This window comes from Leptonotus elevatus, chromosome 11, assembly GCF_054856555.1.
Source record: "Leptonotus elevatus isolate MCC_2025b chromosome 11, RoL_Lele_1.0, whole genome shotgun sequence".
NCBI classification, from domain to species: Eukaryota; Metazoa; Chordata; class Actinopteri; order Syngnathiformes; family Syngnathidae; genus Leptonotus; species Leptonotus elevatus.
Genome location: NC_141249.1, coordinates 2504835 through 2523663, shown reverse-complemented (window position 1 = coordinate 2523663; position 18829 = coordinate 2504835). Strand labels below are relative to the sequence as shown.

General features: G+C 41.9%; 1 protein-coding gene across 5 annotated transcripts in view; it reads left to right on the top strand.

The window, feature by feature from the left end:
• Nucleotides 1-18829, top strand: part of eps15l1a (epidermal growth factor receptor pathway substrate 15-like 1a) — a 61135-nt gene that overhangs the window by 2139 nt on the left and 40167 nt on the right. For 2 of the 5 annotated variants that reach the window (XM_086088409.1, XM_086088406.1), the window contains exons 4-15: nucleotides 3871-3918; nucleotides 3992-4087; nucleotides 5338-5394; nucleotides 5474-5599; nucleotides 5723-5782; nucleotides 10377-10619; nucleotides 10682-10839; nucleotides 11539-11695; nucleotides 12274-12336; nucleotides 12507-12527; nucleotides 13996-14081; nucleotides 16422-16454. In XM_086088409.1, coding sequence (XP_085944535.1) covers nucleotides 3871-3918; nucleotides 3992-4087; nucleotides 5338-5394; nucleotides 5474-5599; nucleotides 5723-5782; nucleotides 10377-10619; nucleotides 10682-10839; nucleotides 11539-11695; nucleotides 12274-12336; nucleotides 12507-12527; nucleotides 13996-14081; nucleotides 16422-16454 — 1148 coding nt within the window. The remainder of the gene's footprint in view (nucleotides 1-3870; nucleotides 3919-3991; nucleotides 4088-5337; nucleotides 5395-5473; nucleotides 5600-5722; nucleotides 5783-10376; nucleotides 10620-10681; nucleotides 10840-11538; nucleotides 11696-12273; nucleotides 12337-12506; nucleotides 12528-13995; nucleotides 14082-16421; nucleotides 16455-18829) is intronic. The other 3 variants (XM_086088407.1, XM_086088408.1, XM_086088410.1) reach the window with 3 other exon arrangements.

Below are 18829 nucleotides of genomic sequence, written 5' to 3'. Positions count from 1 at the left end.
CATTTATTTTATAAAACACTTTTTCCTGTTAAAGGGACTACACCATGGCATTTTAAGCCCTTCCACAGTTAACTAAAGGCATATAATGATGACATCTTACCTTTGACACAATCGTGATGTAATTTCTTATGAAACATGAGTTACTTCGGTGGCTTTTTTTCTTACCCGGAAGTCAAACGCTCGGTTCAGTAAATCCCCGTCTCTCCTGCTGTGGCTGCCGCACCCCTCTCATGACGTCGTCCGAGCCGGCTTCGCACAACGCCCACAAAACATTTAATCATATGGATTTTAAGACAGCCAGTTGTCATTTCATTGCACTTTGGCATTGCAAATGTGAAGAATAATTGATTGCTTTGAATTCATTTGGACAGAATGCCCACTGCTGATTGGTGGGATGGTTTCACGGTTGTTCCTGATTGGCGGCTGTCCTCAGCGTCCTTGAGTGTTCGGAATGTTGCGTTTACAATCACAGGGTACGCACTCCCTGTTCGGCAATGACGAGGTGAAAGGGGAAGTGGCGAAGTAAATATTCCCCACGCACGGCACATTGGCACGGCCAATTTGTCTGTCAAAATTGCATACTGGGATATCGCTATACTAGGCATAAGTGTCCGTACGGAAAACAAAAGAAACCAAAAACAATCATGGCCATATGCAAATTGCACACAGTAATCCCACAATCCTCGATGCGGCCAGTGACGCACATTATTGGTTACAACATCAACAACATAGCTCCAAGGCCAATGACAGCATTGTTTGGTAGCAAGGATGCTGATGCTAGCAAGTATTAGCAACATTGGCAAGCAAGCAGTTCTGTCGCGACCCGAGGACGGATGAAAACTGGAATATTGTGTCTGTTGCTGTTCCAAAACGTAACTATATTGCCCCCAAATCGCGTAAAACAACTGTGGATTACACCCTGGTCCCGCTTCACGTTGGGAGGGGAAAAAAACAACAAAGAATGGCACGGCAGACGAACTATTATTTAACCAATCCAGGACTTGAACCCTTGTCAAATCTTCGCGGTTTGGCAACGTCGCCTGGCTTTGACAGGAGCAATATGCTAACATTTTTGGTAAAGTGTGTAAAAAGAAGGATAATCGGACGCTTTTCACGAGTGGTAAGTCGGCCAGGTTCGTGGGTAATGTGCACGAAGTAGAAGAACATATCAGGTACGTGGAATGTGTTTCTTAACCACTTTCATTTTATTTTCATGTGTCAAGTACGCACATTTGCCCATATAAACTCAGCACTAATTTACGTGACATAATTGATTGTCGTCTTAAATTGCAACTGCAGTTGAATGTGATAATGCAGTAATCATGACAAAATTGTACTGTATGTATTAATAAAATTACATGTGCAAAATATAGTGGTATACAGACAAAGAAGAAAAATGCCACTCTACAAGTTGGATCAGCATCTTAATACAATAGCATAGTAGACCGAAGTGAAGGGCTGGACTAACCATCTGGCATTCAGGGCAGATGCCCGATGGGTCGGCCTCTTTTGGGGCCGATGCAGTCCTTTTTCATGATTATTTTCCTACATTTTACCGCAAGAGACTGGCCCACAATTTAGAAGGGCCAGTCCATTAATCAATTTTGAATATAGATAGTAAACTTAAACATCAGTGGCAAAACTACATGTTAGGCAAGACTGGCTGGGCCGGTTGGCCGTTTCCTACACCATGTTGATACTTTACTTTCTGTCTAACCCGCCTCCCATCCCCACCCCCGGAGTACACCCACCCAAGTAGATTTCAAATCTGTGGGAAACAGAAATGTAAGGGTTTTTGTGTCAGTCCAGCCCGGCCTAAGTATTCTTAACTCTTTTACTGCCAAAAACGCTAAATAACGTTTAGTAAAAACCTACGGAGGGGGCGCCAAAGACGTTAAAAGACGTTCACTATGTTTTTTTTGGGGTTTTTTGGAAACGGGTGGAGGAAAGCCTTGGCCAGCTGTGCTGAAAGTATCAAGCAGATCTAGTTAGTATAATGACTAGTTTTGGCCCCTAGATGGCAGCGATGACTCTCTTTGGACAAGATTGGGTGGGCGTCAGTAGAAGACGTTTGGCGGAGCTAGAGTGTTGAGGGGGCAATGGCTGATGAAGCAACAATGGCGACCGTTGCAAGCAGCTCACGCTTGAGCATTTTTTTCAAAGACGAAAAGCATCGACCAATATTAAAAAGCACATTGATGTCGACGATGATGATGATGGTGACTCCGAGCTTGACGCCGAAGTTGGAAGCGTTGACGCGGCCGCTATGATCACGCCGTAAAGCCTTACCGGCTAGCGATGCTAACGCCGGAAAACGCGTAGCACAACCGAGCACAGGCGGACGTTCAATCGGACGATGAAGAGTACCCCGAGTCCAATGCATATTCATCGGTGGAGCGGGTACAGTCTGATCACAGAGAAGACACTGGTTCTGGACTACGATGCCACCATGAATGGAGTGGATAAGATGGATCAGAACATCTACCACCCGGTATAGGAACTGAAGGACATGAGGAAGCCAGACGTAACACCACCGTAACGTCACCGTATCATGATCCTGATAGTAGACTTGATGGCAACATGGCCAAACACACACTGCAGTATATACTTGCTATTCCCCGGAAAAAACGTCCGGCAAGAAAGTGCATGCGAAGGGGCAATCGCAGTGAAACTAATCTGTTGTGCAAATCCTGTTGCGTCTCCTTGCATGCAGGGGAGTGTTACACAAAAAGAAAAACTGTAGTTGAAACATCCACATAATTGTAAATAGTACCACAGTTGCACACATTTGTAAATAGTTTGCCAAATTGCTGTGTCAAATTGTTACACTGTTGAATGTAAATAAACTTTTTTTGCTATCAAAAAACACTTTTTCATTGTTGGTGGTAGTGTTTTATATAAGTAAAGCACTGTTTAGATGTTTGTGGCATCATTCATGGAAAAAAAAAGGTGTCAAATTCACTAGAGTGCATGAAATAATATCGTTTCACTAAAAGCTTGATTTCTCCGTATTTTGGTCCAAAACAAGAGCATTTGGATGAAACTAACCATTTCCTATTGTTGATTACTGAAGAACGAAATAAGGTAGAAACAACGGGTTTTTTTCTGATGAAAGATGAGAGTTCAGTCTTTCATTTGGTAGTATGTGTGTTCCCATAGTCCAAACACAAAATTTTCTGTGGACCTTGAAAGATCAGTCAAAATGCTTAAATCGGCTGGCACCCACAGCATCCCTTTTCTGAAAACGTCTGGCAGTCAAAGAGTTAAAAACGAGGTAGAGGTTTTATTCCTAAAATACATATGTATTTATTATTGTAAACCACTACAACATTATGCAGAGTTCAAACATTAACACTGTACTTCAATGTAGGAAAATAAAAGTGTACTTAAGTAATGATTACATTCGGATGTATTGAGAATATTGAATGAAAATCATACTCCAATAAATGTAAAAAAAAATAAAAAAATCCTAAACTTTAAATAGCCTGTAAAAAGCATCTGAGTTTTTTTCTTTCTTTTTTGTTGTTGTAAATACATATTTTGGAAGGGAAAAAAATGTGCAAAGACTTGAGATCAGTTAAGTACAGCATTGCTGAGGTATTTCGGGAAATTTGTTCACCCTCTCGATTGTCCCAATTTTTGTTGTTGTTTTTTGCGTAGGGCTAAAACGGTGTGAAACAGCAGCGAAAAAACTTCTGCCCATACCTTTTAAGCGGGCAAGCTATTTTTATTTTTTTTTACTATGCCATCTAATATGGCAGCTTATTTAGCAGCCTATGAGACAGCTCATTTGTCCAATATTTCCACCTTTGTGCATAAGTGTTGTAATGGTCATTGACTGATAAGATGGCTGCTATTTTTTTTTTTCAGATTTGGGATCTTGCTGATCCAGACGGTAAAGGCTACCTGGATAAGCAGGTAGGAAACACCTAGAACTTGAAATGATAACATCATCACAGTTAACTTCTTTTCCTCCCTCTGCCGCCAAAAGGGTTTTTACGTGGCACTGCGTCTGGTGGCGTGCGCGCAGAGTGGCCATGACGTCAGTGTGTCAAGTCTCAATCTTAGCATGCCGCCGCCCAAATTTGTAAGTAGTGTCCCGATTGAGTGCTCCTTTTGGAAAAGGCATCCGTGAATAATGATCATACATTTTACTCACAAACAATTAACTGCACTTCTTAAAACAGATCAAATTTGAAAGAGCAAAAAGTGAATTTTCTACACATACTGTTTTACATGACCTACTTCTATGTCATTAATATTAGTGTATTTCCAAGTTTTTATTTAACTTTTTTTTTATTTTTATCTTTGCTATCTATCTTCCATGTGATTTCTTTTAGTTGTAAAAACAATTTTCACCCTGCACAAAAAGGAAATGAAGAAAGAAAACAATTAATCATAATGAACTATAATAAATAATTAATTTAATAATTATTTTACTTTTATCTTTATTATTTTTATTATTGCAATGCTTAAGTAACATTTTATACAATATTTATATTTTTTTAAATGGCCCGTTAAATGTTAAAAAGCTCATTCATGATGAGGTGTTGTAACTCATTTTCTCACATTCTATTTTATATTGCTATGGTATTCATAAGTTTTTATGTTTTTTGATGCAGCTTCTGACCTGAAGAGCTCGCTCAAAGCAATGGTAGTTATTAGAAAAAACGGCCAGCAGGTGGCAGCAGAGTATAAGAGATCAACCAGGGCCATGTTGCAACAAGCTCTTTTCCCCAGTGTTTTCAACAGATTTGTGAATAATGGCTATATTGGCTATATTCTAATGCCAATTTCTGCAAAACAGAAACAACAGATACAAATATACTTTTTTTCCCGATGAAAGAAAAGACTAATCTTTCTTTTGGTAGGTTCCATGTTTTTATAGCAATAGAACACAATATTCTGTGGGCCTTGCAAAATCTGTCAAAATACAGTAAAACAGCAGGGAGCGAAGGGGGTTACTTCAGTGGAAATGGCAAAACAATATATAAGAAATATAAACAAGCAAAACAAAAAATATATAAATAATAATAATAATACATTCAAAATAATAAAGTAAGAATACTATAATAATGACCAAAATAATACATTATTAAATTTTTTATATATATATATATATATATATATATATATAATCGCAAATGTAGGAATAATATCAGAATGTAAACTGTAATAAGAGGAATAATTCAGGAATGACCCTTCAGTGACACACTTGGTATTTTTATGACAACTTGCAATGAAATGGTATACGTATAAAGCCAATTAAAAATATTACTAAAGTGTTTCTAAATAAAACACGGTTGTTTGTGGAAATGTCTGGTGCTGTGTTTCCAGAAGGACAGCAGCAGTCCTTCTCTGAACACCTCCACTGAAGCTCACTGGGCCGTCAGAGTATGGAAATGCACAATACACTAGTCTTATTTCTTAAATGAATACATAAAAAACTCAATAGAACAAATGTTTTTTTCAGCCAGAGGAAAAGAACAAATTTGACGGCATTTTTGAAAGCCTGTCGCCTGTCAACGGCCTGCTGTCTGGCGAGAAGGTGCGACCCGTCCTCATCAATTCCAAGCTGCCTTTGGACATCCTTGGGAAGGTTTGCGCTCGCCCTGCGTGAATGTTTGTGGTGCATTTGTCGTCATCTGAATGTCCAATCTAAATGTAAACGTCAATCCAAATGTCTCCTTTTCCTCCTGCTCGTTCTTTGCGCTGTTGGCAGGTTTGGGACCTGAGTGACATCGATAAAGATGGACATCTGGACAGAGACGAGTTTGCAGTGGTGAGCCATTTTCACAGCTTTCCAATACTCAAAAACTCACCAAATTTTTCATTGGATTTCACTTTATTGTTATGACACATCACAAGGTAACGGAAATGCAGATTGCAGCATAACCCAATCTGGGGGGTGCGGGAAGGTGGGGGTGTGAGAGTAAACAAGTACACAGCCGTTTCAATTTACAGAGACTCACGTTCTATCACGTTCATCGCTCGCTCTCAATTCATTTCCTATGAAAGCAGAGCGACAAGTCGAAAATCGCCTTCCCCTTCCCCGACATGTGACATTTGTGCATGTGAAAATTTGTTTACGGTACACGTAGACGTGCACGTGTAGGCCCGCGACGCAATACTAGAAAGTTGAAACATCTTCAACTTTTGTCACTGGCACCGGGGCTTCAACCAATCAGTGAAGGTTTCATTGATGAGCCAATGAACGCAGGGCATGCTACACAGTGGGCTATCCAGCAAAATGGATGAGATAATTTTAGCAGCGTTTATCATTTTGTAAAAAAAAAAACAACCCCAAATAATTTTGTACGATACTTCAGGCAATCATTTCTGTGACGTCAACAAAAAGGCCAGTGCATGAGAGCTTGTTGGTACAGGGTTAATTTGTCCAGTAAGTTTTCTTTACCATTTTTGTACATACATACTGGAATTTCGTACTGTAGTGAAACTTCTGCGTTTACAATGAAAACGTTTAGATTCCCTCCAATTTTAATAGCCAATCAAATCTGTTGTAACAAGAGAGCGACGTCTGTTGCTGCCGCCGTCACGGCTGCTTATCGCGTTCCGTGTGTTGAGACGACGAGGTATGTATTTCACTGTCGTTTGTCGCCTCCTGTGTGTCGAGTTTGACATGGGAGGCAACGAGGTATGTATTTTGCTGTCGCTTGTCGCCTCCCATGTGTCGAACCCATTAAGCTACTCCCACACATGTTAGTGTGGCACGGGATACCTCGAATGTTTCGGCGTCAAAAACAGCTCGGTATCTTTTTCTTTTTTTTTCACGGGTATCTAAGAAAATATACGAGACAACTTGCTAATTCTGTGTTTTAATGGCAGGCACGCATACACACATGGCCACCTGTCACTGATATGTGGAAAACGCCTTATTTAAGTAAGTGGCACGCCTCTTCTGCAAGAGGACGCAGGAAGCACTGAAGTGCTTGCTGCCCGTCTACTCATGGTTGTGAAGCATGACGCGCCAAATGTCATGTGGAACTTTTTTGCCTACATGGCCGACAGCCACGGCAAGCCAACCGACATGACAAAAGCCTGTATGTGAGGCTTTTTTTTAAGTTGCTAACGGGTGTTGTGCCCCGTAAAAAATTGCATTGGGTTGAAGCCACGCGATAGCACTACCTACGCATGAGTTCAATAAACACATGAAGAACACGTGTAGTTTTCGATTGTTAGTTTTATAAACGTTTTGTAACAAGAGAAAAATGTTTATCGCGGAGAACCAGAAGTAAAAGCAACAATCACGCACTTTCTGCAGTGGACTTGACAGTAGGAAATCTCAGGTATGCATAGAAGACAACTGACAGTCCCTTTAAAGAATAAGTCGAGTGTGAATTATTTTGTTCCCAATTTGTAGTATTTGGTTACGTAATTCAACTACTTGAGAGCGGAATGGAGAAGAGCAGAGACACGCATGCACACACAAGCAACTAATACATGGAGTCATTGGAGTGCCAATATCTACAACGGAACACATCAAATGCAATCAAACACAGTACTTCAAGAATATGGCATGCAATGTGAAAGCTCATGCAGTTGAATTAATAAAAAATAAAAATAATTTGAAGTTATTTTGTCAGTTTTAATTTTGCTGCTTTTGCTGATGTTTTAGATTTTTGTATTGTATTTTATGCAGGTATGGTATCGAAGTCAACATTTTGGTACCGTGACTAGGGATGTCCCGATCGATTCAAGAGTCCAGATCCGATACCTCAGCATTTTATTAAGGAGGGAAAAAAAGTTTATTTGTAATTTTTTTTTTTTTTTACAAAACTACCCCAACACCTTTTATATGGTGAGTGGAGCAGTGGTTAAACTAAGTAAAACATTTAAACCCCCTTTTTTTTGGCACATCTATGAATTACTCAAAGGGCTATTATTAACCAGTATATTAATTTATCACAAGAGCTTTATATTTGAGAACCTACTGTAGCCGTTTTAAAGCATGCTACTTAACACAAATTGATGGGCTAACCTAATGTTTTACTTTCGGAAAAAACATACAGTGCAGCGCAGCAGCGAGGAAGTGTGTAATGCATCTACTGTATATCCTTTCTGCCACACTAAATGCTCACTTCCCTTACCAAAAAGAAGTATATTGAAGTATGTTTGAAGTATACACAAAATTAGGAGAGTATACTTCCAGTTTACTTTTCTTGTACTTTTTGGAAGTATACTCCACCAAGTAAATGTTAAGTGTATTTGTAAGTATACTAAAAATGTACATACTGTAGTATATACTTAGAATGTACTTGTATTTTTTAAAGTATACTAAAAATTAGGAGAGTATACATCCAGTTTGCTGTTCTTGTACTCATTGGAAGTATAGTGCAGCAAGTAAATGTTAGGTGTACTTGTAAGTATACTAAAGCATATACTAAAAGTTTACACACTGTAGTACAGTGGTGCCCAAGTCTGGTCCTCGAGAGCCCCAATCCAGCCTGTTTTCCCTGTTTCCTGTGCAGCTGAATCTAATAATCAGCTAATCAGCAAGCTTTGCAGAAGCCTGATAACGATCCTGATCATAAATCAGGTGTGTTAGTGGAGAGAAACATGGAAAACAGGATGGATAGGGGCTCTCGAGGACCGAACTTGGGCAACCCTGCTGTAGTATATACCTAGAAGGCATTCGCTAAGGAACCAAAATTATAGGTTACATTTATTTATAAAGCCCTAAAGATTATGTGGATGGATATCCTAATGGTTAAGGTTGCTACCTTTAGTACCAGTGTTCACTGGTTCGATCCCTTTCAATTGATCACAAAGTATACTTATTAGTGTACTTAAATATACTATAATATACTTAAGTATACTTTTAAGTGTACTACAATGTTCCAATTTAATCCCAAGGAGATTACTTTAAGTCTACTTTTAATACAAGAATAAGTACACTCGAAAAAATAAACTTATGTATACTTAAATGGTAAATGGACTGCATATATATAGCGCTTTAACTACACCATATGGTGCCCAAAGTGCTTTACAATTAAGCCACATATTAACCTATTCACACACACACACACACACACACACACACACATTCTTGGACCAGTGTTCGACTAATGCCATGCAAGGCGCTGCCAGGTCCACTGGGAGCGAATCGGGGTTCAGTGTCTTGCTCATGGACACTTAAACATGGTCACCAGGGGTGAGGATCGAACCCACAACCTTATGGATGGGAGAAGACCACTAAGCCATGCCGCCCCACATAAGTATAGTCTATATTATGTACTTAAGGTATACTACTTTTTGGTAAGGGTTTGCGCACAGTGCAAGTCGCACCGTCTCCGCTTTACATATTAAAGACGATAAAAATGTATCGTCTACTTCCAAATATCTCGGCGCTATTTCCCTGTTTAGCCCCGCTGCTGAATGGCATTAAAAGTGTCACTGTAGAAAAGTGACGCCATGCCGCATGCTAAGCTGTGCGAAAAAAGTCTCACTCTGCCACCGTGCAACTCCAGATCTAATAATAAGTTATAAAAATAACCTCATATATTTATCCAAGTCCTGATCGGGGAGACAACGTCCAATTTCGACTATGTGATCGGATCGGGACATCCCTAATCGTGACAACACTAGATCATGTGATCTTGTTATCTGGATTTTGATCAATAAACGATAAATCATGCAGTCCTTCTGCAGTACAATGAGAAGTAAAACTTGATGAATAAATAGTAATCCCAGCTCACAGCGAAGTGAAACTTGACTCAAGTGGAAGTTTTCTTTCAAGCCACTAATTTAGGTATCATGTTGTCAATTTCCAGGCATTCTTCAAAGTAAAACCTTTCCTTACTTAACTATCGATATTTTGATTAATTTTTTTCGCCTTTAAGGAAAGTGGTGAGGTTGTTGTGGTGGGCAGTCAAGAACTTCAATAATTTTCATCTCTGTTTTCTACCAAATTTGGACCATGTGTATTGTGTACTAGACAGATGGATGACGCTAAATTGCAAATAAATAGTTTTAACTATACAGTGGTCCCTCGCTACTTTGCGGTTCACTTATCACGGATTCAGTATATCGCGGATTTGTATTTGGGTGCAGCATTCATATATTAAGAGGTTTATCTTTGGTTGTACCTCGCTATATCACGAATTTTTCAGAGATAATTATTTCATCCGACGTTAGTAATTTTTGGGATTCTTTGTAGTTGGTTTAAACGAGCCCTCCCGTCCTTTCTGTTCCAAAAATGCGTGCACATACGTAATCTTTGTTTACACAACAATGTGTGCACATACGTCATCTTAATTTACAGGAAATGGGTCTATTCTTTCGTTCAAACATGCCCTAGCAGTAAAAAAAAAAACACAAATATGACAATCCGTTGTATTTGTCTGGTTCTGTGGCAGGCCATGCACCTGGTGTACCGCGCCCTGGAGAAGGAGCCCGTCCCGTCCCACCTACCCACCACACTCATCCCCCCGTCCAAGAGGAAGAAAAGCTTGGGGTCGGTGATGGGCGGCGCACCCCTGCTACCGGCCAGCCCGCCGCCGCCCAAAGACTCTCTGCGCTCCACGCCGTCCCACGGCAGCATGAACTCTCTGAACAGCACAGGCAGCCTGTCGCCCAAGCACACCCTCAAGTCCGGACAGGTACGTGATTGAACATTTAATCATATCGGTCCGAAAGTCTCACGGTGATGTCGACTCTCCAGCATCCCGTCAACTGGGTAGTCCCGGCATCAGACCGCGGTCGCTATGACGACATCTTCTTGAAGACAGACGCGGACCTGGATGGTTTTGTCAGCGGGCTGGAAGTGAAGGACATCTTCATGCAGTCGGGACTCTCTCAAGGTGTCCTTGCCCATATATGGTAGGTTAGCAAAGCTGGCTAGCAACTGCTCCATTCAAGTGCAGCCCAGCCCCCGTCGCCCCCAGGCCCCCAAACCCCCAGACACCCTCCCACCCCCAGCACCCGCCACCCAGAGAGGCAGATATGTTCCCAACCCGAGTGATATGACAGAAAAAAAAGGAACAATTTAAGCGCTGCGATGCCCCTGCAAGTGTGCAAGGAGAGCCTCAATCATCGATGGACTTTTGGCTGCTCAATGAAACAAGCACAAATACAAAATGAGAATACGTGCTGTAGCCCACAACTCGTGCCCAGATGCTCACGCGAAGGCTAACCGACTTGACGTCACTCACTAGGCCACACCCCTTAGAGACACACATCCAACACACAAATACAACTGTATGTACATTAAATAAACGTCATAAAACCTGAACTACTTTTTAAGATTCAATTAGTATCTTTTAAGGTATTATTTCGCTGAGCAGCGAATGCTTGCGAAGGTAGTGAATGTTGGATTTGTCAACTTTTCTGATGAATGTGAGAAGAGCAGTAGAACAGGCCAAGAACTTTGTCATCAGTTGTTTTTTGTTGAATTGTTTTTTATGGGGGATTTTGGAGGCATTTTTAGTTTTTGACATTATCATGCAGTTTGGAGTCTGTCAAGACATAATTACATAGGTTTGGTTAGCTCAACTGCGCTCTCCTCTCCGAATGCTGCAGGGCTCTGGCCGACACCAGACAGATGGGCAAGTTGACCAGGGAGCAGTTTGCCCTTGCCATGCATCTCATCCAGCAAAAAGTTAGCAAGGGTGTGGACCCGCCTCAGGCACTGACGGCGGATATGATCCCACCTTCGGAGAGGGGAACTCCAGTCCTGGTAGGTCACGGCAGCACACTACTTCTGGGGTGTCTCTGCGTTTTCCACTGAGGGTTACGTTCAGAAAAATGAAAAAGAGTCATATTGTTTTGGAAACCAGTTAAACAATTGATTCGTCTTGGCGTCATAGCTGCCAAAGCAAAAAGTTGTTAGTATGAGTGTGGAATGTGGAAACATTCAAATGTTACTGTATTTCTTAAATGAAAATTGCATTGTATCTTTTATTATTTAACTTAGAAGACATCACACTTTTAACATTCAAATTTATGTACATTTTTCTGCAGCGCTAACCATAGAAAAGCTAACTGCTATTAATACTAAACAATTCTGCCCCCTGCAGCATATACAGAAAATAATATTTGGTGCGGCTCACAAGACTAAAAAAAAAAGTACGTGTGTAAATTCTAGTTAAAGAATGTCAACGATGTGGCTCTTTCATTCTTCATTTTTTTCTGTGCAGCCCTCGGAGAAATATCTCTAGATGCCCCTGCTGTCGGTGGAATGACCATGTGTGCCGAGTGCAGTGCTGTATACAATGTGCAACAATACTAATACAAGTTATTTTAATTTGTGAACAGGGCATGTCTGGGTACATGACGCCAGTGGGATCAGAGATGGCGGCGCTGTCAGAGATGAGGAGGGTAAGCGCTTTTTATTCTCCTTTATGTGTTCTCAGCATGTTAGGACGTGTAGAGATGAGCCAATGTCCCGGGTGGTGGAGTTTTTTTCTTCTTTTTTTCTGAATGTGATGGTGGCGCTGCCTCTTCTGCTACTAACCTCTCTGCTCTGCCCTCCTTTTCCTCCTCCTCAGGCCATAATGTTCAAGTTGTGGGTAGGTAACTTAATTGGACCTTCAGGGCATCCACTCAGCAATGCTTTCACTTCCCTAAAACGTCTGGAAGCATTTGCACAACATTTTTATTCGCCCTTGTTTAATTTATTCAAGTGACAATCTAAACTTTGGGAAATGCTTTGGTCATGTCACATTCCCATTCGAACCTCACTTGAGACCTAAGTCTGGTACGCTTGGTTTGGGTGCGTTCTGATACAAAAAGTTGTGCGGTGGCCTGACACGATTGCTCAGGCACACAGAACGTGGACACGATAACGTGATGTTGCTTGCATATTAGAAACAGATATGACTCAAAATAATCCACAAAGTAAAAGTCCACTGCCAGTACTGGTACATGAGCACAATTAACATTGGTGGGCTACTTGTGTATGCTGCGATAACCAGCCTAACTTGATGGCTTTGAACCCAAACTTTTGTTTTCTGTATGGCTGGAATATGGTCATCTTTGCTAGCCCTTGAACACACCTTGTGTCAAATAAGAATCAATGTAGACGTCTAATATATATACAGTTGCTTTGTCCCGTCTCCTGCCATAGAGCTCCACCAGTCGCTGAACCAGAAGGAAGTGTTTTGACCTGTTTTGCAGAATGCGCAAGTTGGTTGCGATGGCTCAATTCACGAACATTATAAATAAAGTAAACACATAACTTGAAATAATCCAGAGTCGAATAAAAAAAAAAGTGCTTGCTACACCATGTGTGTGTTATGTAATTAATGTGAATGGCCTTTTTGCCAGTTATTCTTGATACCCACCGCCTTGCACAATAGAAACAACCCAAACCAGTAGAAATAATCCAAAAGGTAAAGCATAATTGCTAATTGTGATTGCTCTTGGTGCCAATTATTCATAATTGCCACCTTGCACAATTAAAACTCTCAACTTAACTTTATTTATAAAGCACTTTAAAACACACAAAGTAAAGGTAATAAAGACAGCCCATGATCAGCAGAAATCAGAAAGCTTGGCAAAACAAATATGTTTTGAGTTGGCTCTTAAAAGCATCAACAGAATCTTGCAAACGTATAGACAGCGGGAAGTCATTCCAGAGCTTCGGAGCAACAGCCTGGAATGAACGATCACCACGGGTCTTAAATTGAGCACGAGGGACTATAAAGAGGTTTTGATCCAACAATCTCAGCCTCCAAGAGGGCATGTGAGCGCACAACAAGTCTCTGATATAAGAGGGAGCTTGGCCATGCAACGCTCTAAAAGTCAGGACACGCATTTTAAAATGTATTTAAAAAGTGTATATCCACCTTGGCAGTCTGGCATGGATGATGACGCTCGCCTTTAACCCCTCACCCGCCCACTTGTTCGACCCTCTGTGCTCGCCCTCTTTCTGGACCTTTCCCTCCACGTTGCCTCCCTCCTTTGGCCCATTCAACTTTATTTCCTTGCGTCTCTTTGACACGTCCTTGCTGTGTGTGTCTTCCCCCCAATGTGCAGGACAGCTCCAGCTCAGTGGGTTCGGGAGAGTTTACGGGTATCAAAGAGCTGGACGACATCAGCCAGGAGATCGCCCAGCTGCAGAGGTAAGAGAACATGACGTGATTCTATTTTAAACTTTTAATGTGCAATGAATGTGACATGCAGTTTTTCAAGTATTTTAAAGCATTGATTCACTTGTCATGAACACCACCAAACTCCTACCTAGCCTCCCTCAATTGGAGTCATCACTCTTCACAGATGCAACCAATGTATTTTGAACCAAAATGTGTAAATGCTGTTAAATACCAGCAATGAGCAGTTTGTGTCGTTTTTTAATAAAGAAAGCATAACCAATTACAGATTGGTTGAATCATAGGATAAGTGGTAATTAATTGGATGATTACACTTACAAATGATATCTATCAAGGACATTAAGCAACATTTCCACAGTAAAAGGTAGGGTGCGAAGGATTTCAGTTGTAGTTTGTAAACAACATTCAAAACGGATGCTCCTCCCATCTGGCTCAACAGTTCATGCCTCCTCCTGACATTCTACTAGAGGTTGGACAAAAAAAAAAGAAGGTTCGGCCGGCTATCGTTCGTCAAGGAGAGCTATAACGACGATGTATCGGTAGCAGACTCCTCAATCGATACAAAATCCACCAGGAATCTATAGATTAATCGATTGTAAAGCTCGGGACCGGCTACCCCGAGGCTATGAATTTGTTACATAAGGCTTTATTTAGAGTTATTGTCTTTTAATAATAATAATAATAATAATAAATTGTATTTGTAATGCGCTTTACATTTTCAAAGAAATCTCAAAATGCATTTATCACAAGAGCTCTCGCGCCGTGCTCTGCTAGTTTCGTTTACATTTCAGAATTGTGACGAATAGTAACGAATAGTGATTCAAGCTACTTCCGTGTTTACAGAGTGACAGGAAAGTAGCGCCCACAGACGCTTCATTCCCCGGATGTTGTAAACATTTATTGCAACAATGCATTGCGTACCTTTTTTGGGGGGGGGGGGGGGTTGCCCACCGTCAACACTGGGACTCGTACACGGCACTCACTGTGTCCGCGCGTCACAGCAAGTGACAACATGCAACTGAAGACAATGGCAGAAGTCCGTACATCTTGGCAATTCCCATGGCTATTGAGTCTTCTCAGTTATTTAAAAATACAAAAACAAAGAACATTGTGCATAACAAAAAACAAAAATGGTTTGAAGTCATGTCTTCTTTTGTCAACTGTGGCTGTCGCTTTAATACTGTGCACGTACTCGCACGCGCACCATGAACGGGCCTGACACAGATGCTGCAGTTACGCTTTGGGCCAGAGGTGGCAGTCGTGAGTAAAAAAGTGACAAACTGCACAAAGATCCTTTAAAAGTTGTCTTCCTAAAATCTAAACAGCAATATTTGACATTTTAAGTTGAATGTTTTTATTTATTGGCAAATGTGTTTCATGAAATAAATGAAGATAGTTATATTATCTATTGTTTATTTTTTTATAATGAAAAAGACTAAGTTCAATTTAAGGCACATTCCCTTCCTTTAAACATGGAAAGTGAATTACAAGGTAGCCTAGGTCCAGGATATTGAAAAAGAAGTAAAGGAAGCATGCCAGGTAGCTGTCACTCATCTACTGTTGCCAGCCCTTTTTGGCGTTTTGCGCTTCAGGGCCACCTAACGTCAGAGACTTGTGGTCACTTGCCACTTGAACCAAAAATACAGACTTTTTTGTGAGTAGCTCTTCACAACAAAACTAACACGGGCGATTCTTTGGAACAGGCATTTGTTGCTTGCTCATCTTTTGCTTTGGTCAAGCCTTGCATTTGCCATGCCTTTCACCTACCGTGAGAACTACATTTATAAGCAACAAAAACAGTACAAATGAGACAGTGTGGATAAAGTAAATAAAGAACAGCAAATGAATACCTCATTGGCCACTTGACCACAAGAGGTGAAGTGTCAGGTAATATCGACAAAGCTTTATTCAGTCTTCTTTATCGTCTCTGTAACGCCAGTCTACAGTATCAGAGACCGAGCACTAGCATTAGCAATAGCAGTAGTAGACATGCACAGTGAAAAATAAAGGTTCCGGACATGAGTACAACACGGCACTGTCAAAATTAACATCAATTAACATATTCCTTATTTGTTATATTAACTATACATACTATTACTTAGTAATTTACAACATCAAAATTATTACCCAAGAACTAACAAACTTTATGATTATTTATCAACAAATCTATGAGTTGCCACGTACCATAATATAGAGTGTAAGAAGAAGAAAAATCTGGTTTGCTGCTCATCATGCTGCTTCCTCACATGCATCTGTCACCCACCGACCAACCAACACGCACACACGCACACAACTTAACTGTGTGTGTATTTTGTATGCTCATCACTTATTTTCTCCATAATGCTGCGTCAGCACTCTTGCCTTTACCCAGTGGAAGGCACTCAGGTAAATTGCACAAGTCACCCTAGCATTCACCCGTGCATGCACATACACGCACACGCAAACACGATTACACTGGTTAACACAACGTTTAACGTTTGGTGCCAAGGAAGTTTCAACAGTTTTAGGGTATTTTGATGTTGCAGAACCTGAAAATGACATTGTTTTTTCCCGAATGGGCTCTAGTTTTTGAGATATGTTATATTTTTTGCTTAAAACAGGGCTAATAATATGCTAGTTATGTCATTAACTGGGTTTCCATTGCCCTCAGAAAGTGTCTAAACGTAGCCTAAGATAGCAACTCAGCCCAGCGCCAGTGTGTCATATGCCGAAAACTGTACTTTTTGTGGTATGGACCGATTTGGGTCGGTACTACCGAGCACCGATTTGCATAAAATCAAACGGTGCCATGCTCCGGTTCTGAAGCACGTCGTTTTGAGTTGTGACTGTGCGGGAGTATTATATGAGTTGACGATTTTCCATTGCGCACATCAACGCAACATTATACGTACCCGCCGTACTGACGTCACCCACTCGCGCAGGATTTCACATCGCGGTCCCGGTTCACAGGAGCCCGGCTGGTCCTCAACCTGGTCCAGGCTGGGCCGCGGCCGGCGCAGGGCCGCCTACATGTCCTTGTTTGGAGTGAGGTTTTTGCACCACCAAGCCAAACAAATACAGTTTATGAAGTATGAAAGCCTGGCGCGGAGGCTGTCAATGTCCCCGGTTCCCCGCAATCAGTGAACGGCTGAGAGGGAGGTGTCAGCCGCGTCCTCCCTTGGTCTACGGGGAGCCCGCGCAGCGGGTCCGTCTTCCCCCACCGAATCTAATCATGCTGGTACACGACTTCACCATCGTTAAGGTATATAGACATTGTAGTTTGGATATACTACTTTTGACTATATTTAAAATAGCGAAAGCTTGTGGACAAAATGTAGAGAGCATTACAGACCACGTCTGGTACATTCAAATGATTAATTTGAACCAAATTATTCATTTTGTTCACGTCATGTCCTCTTCCAACTGTCTTTTTTGTGTGCTGTATTTGAGTCCAGCGTGTGGCGGGTAGTGTTAATTTCGTCAACGAAATCTAAACAAAAATAATTTCATCAACACACATTTTTCACCGGACTAGACTAGACTAGACTAAAACCCACATTAATAAACAATAACTGGGACTAAATCAGAATGCATTTTTGTCGACTAATGAAGATGATACGAAAATGTACTTCACAATGTACTTGGACAAAAATGTATTGATATTTTAGACGAATATTATATGATTTTGTAAAATCTTGTCTCTGCTCATCTGTCTCTGCGACACTGTCATGTAACAAACAGTGACACCCCCCTTTCAAATCTGAAGGTAACGAGTGCTACATGTACAAACTCATGGGACAGACAGGAGGTGAACAGTTAAAAAAAAAAAGAAGTAAATTATATTTAAAAAGTAACGTTATAACGTTCCAATGCTAACTAATGCTGGCTAATACTGGCTAACTAGCTCATAGCATGGAACTATAGTAGCCACTTGTTTTTTTGTTTTTTTTGGTTTTTTTTTATTTTTATTTTTTTTGTGTGTGTGTGTGTGGGTGAGAATGTGTATGTGCGTGCGTGCGTGCGTGCGTGTATTTGTTAGCTCACCAGAAAACCTATTAGAAAAAATCTCATACCGTTCACCTAAACCGAACACCAGGAGACCCGAGGGGACCAAAGAAAACCAAGGAAGGTGAAATCCAGCACCGACCAGACACCCCCCACCAGAACTCCTCCCCAGCCCAAGAAACATCCAGACCCCAACAAATCCAAAAAACATAAAATCAGGGAGGCCTCAAGAGACCAAAGGAGAGACCGAGAAAAGGAAGGAAGGAAGGACAGACGAAGCCGCGTGAGATCCGCAGACACCAGCCTCCACCGATTCAATAACCTGAGGAGGAAACAGATTGTGTCTGAGTTTCGGTAGATGCTGGTGTGGTGGATCTGGCATGCATGAAAATCTCCACCAAAGAGGGGAGCCGTCGACCCCCGCCGGAACAGAGCAAGCGCAACACCTCAGGGCCCCCCAGGCCGCGGCAGCGCCAAAGGACGACCCCCGGGCCCCGCCAGGGCCACCGGCCGGAGAGCAAACCCAGGAGCAGGAGCGCCCCCCGCCCCAACACGGCCCGCGCCCCCGACCCAACGCAGCAGGACGGGGCACTGCAGGCCCGCCAGGCACCCCACCGGCCCCCAACCCCCGCACCCCCCACGACCCCCCGCCCCCCATCCACCCCCGCCACCCACCCCAACCCAGCCCCAGCCGCCCCCACGTCCGCAATCCCCCAGACACCCCGCACCCCCCACCCCGCAACCCCCACCACCGCCCCCCCCCCCCCCCCAACAAA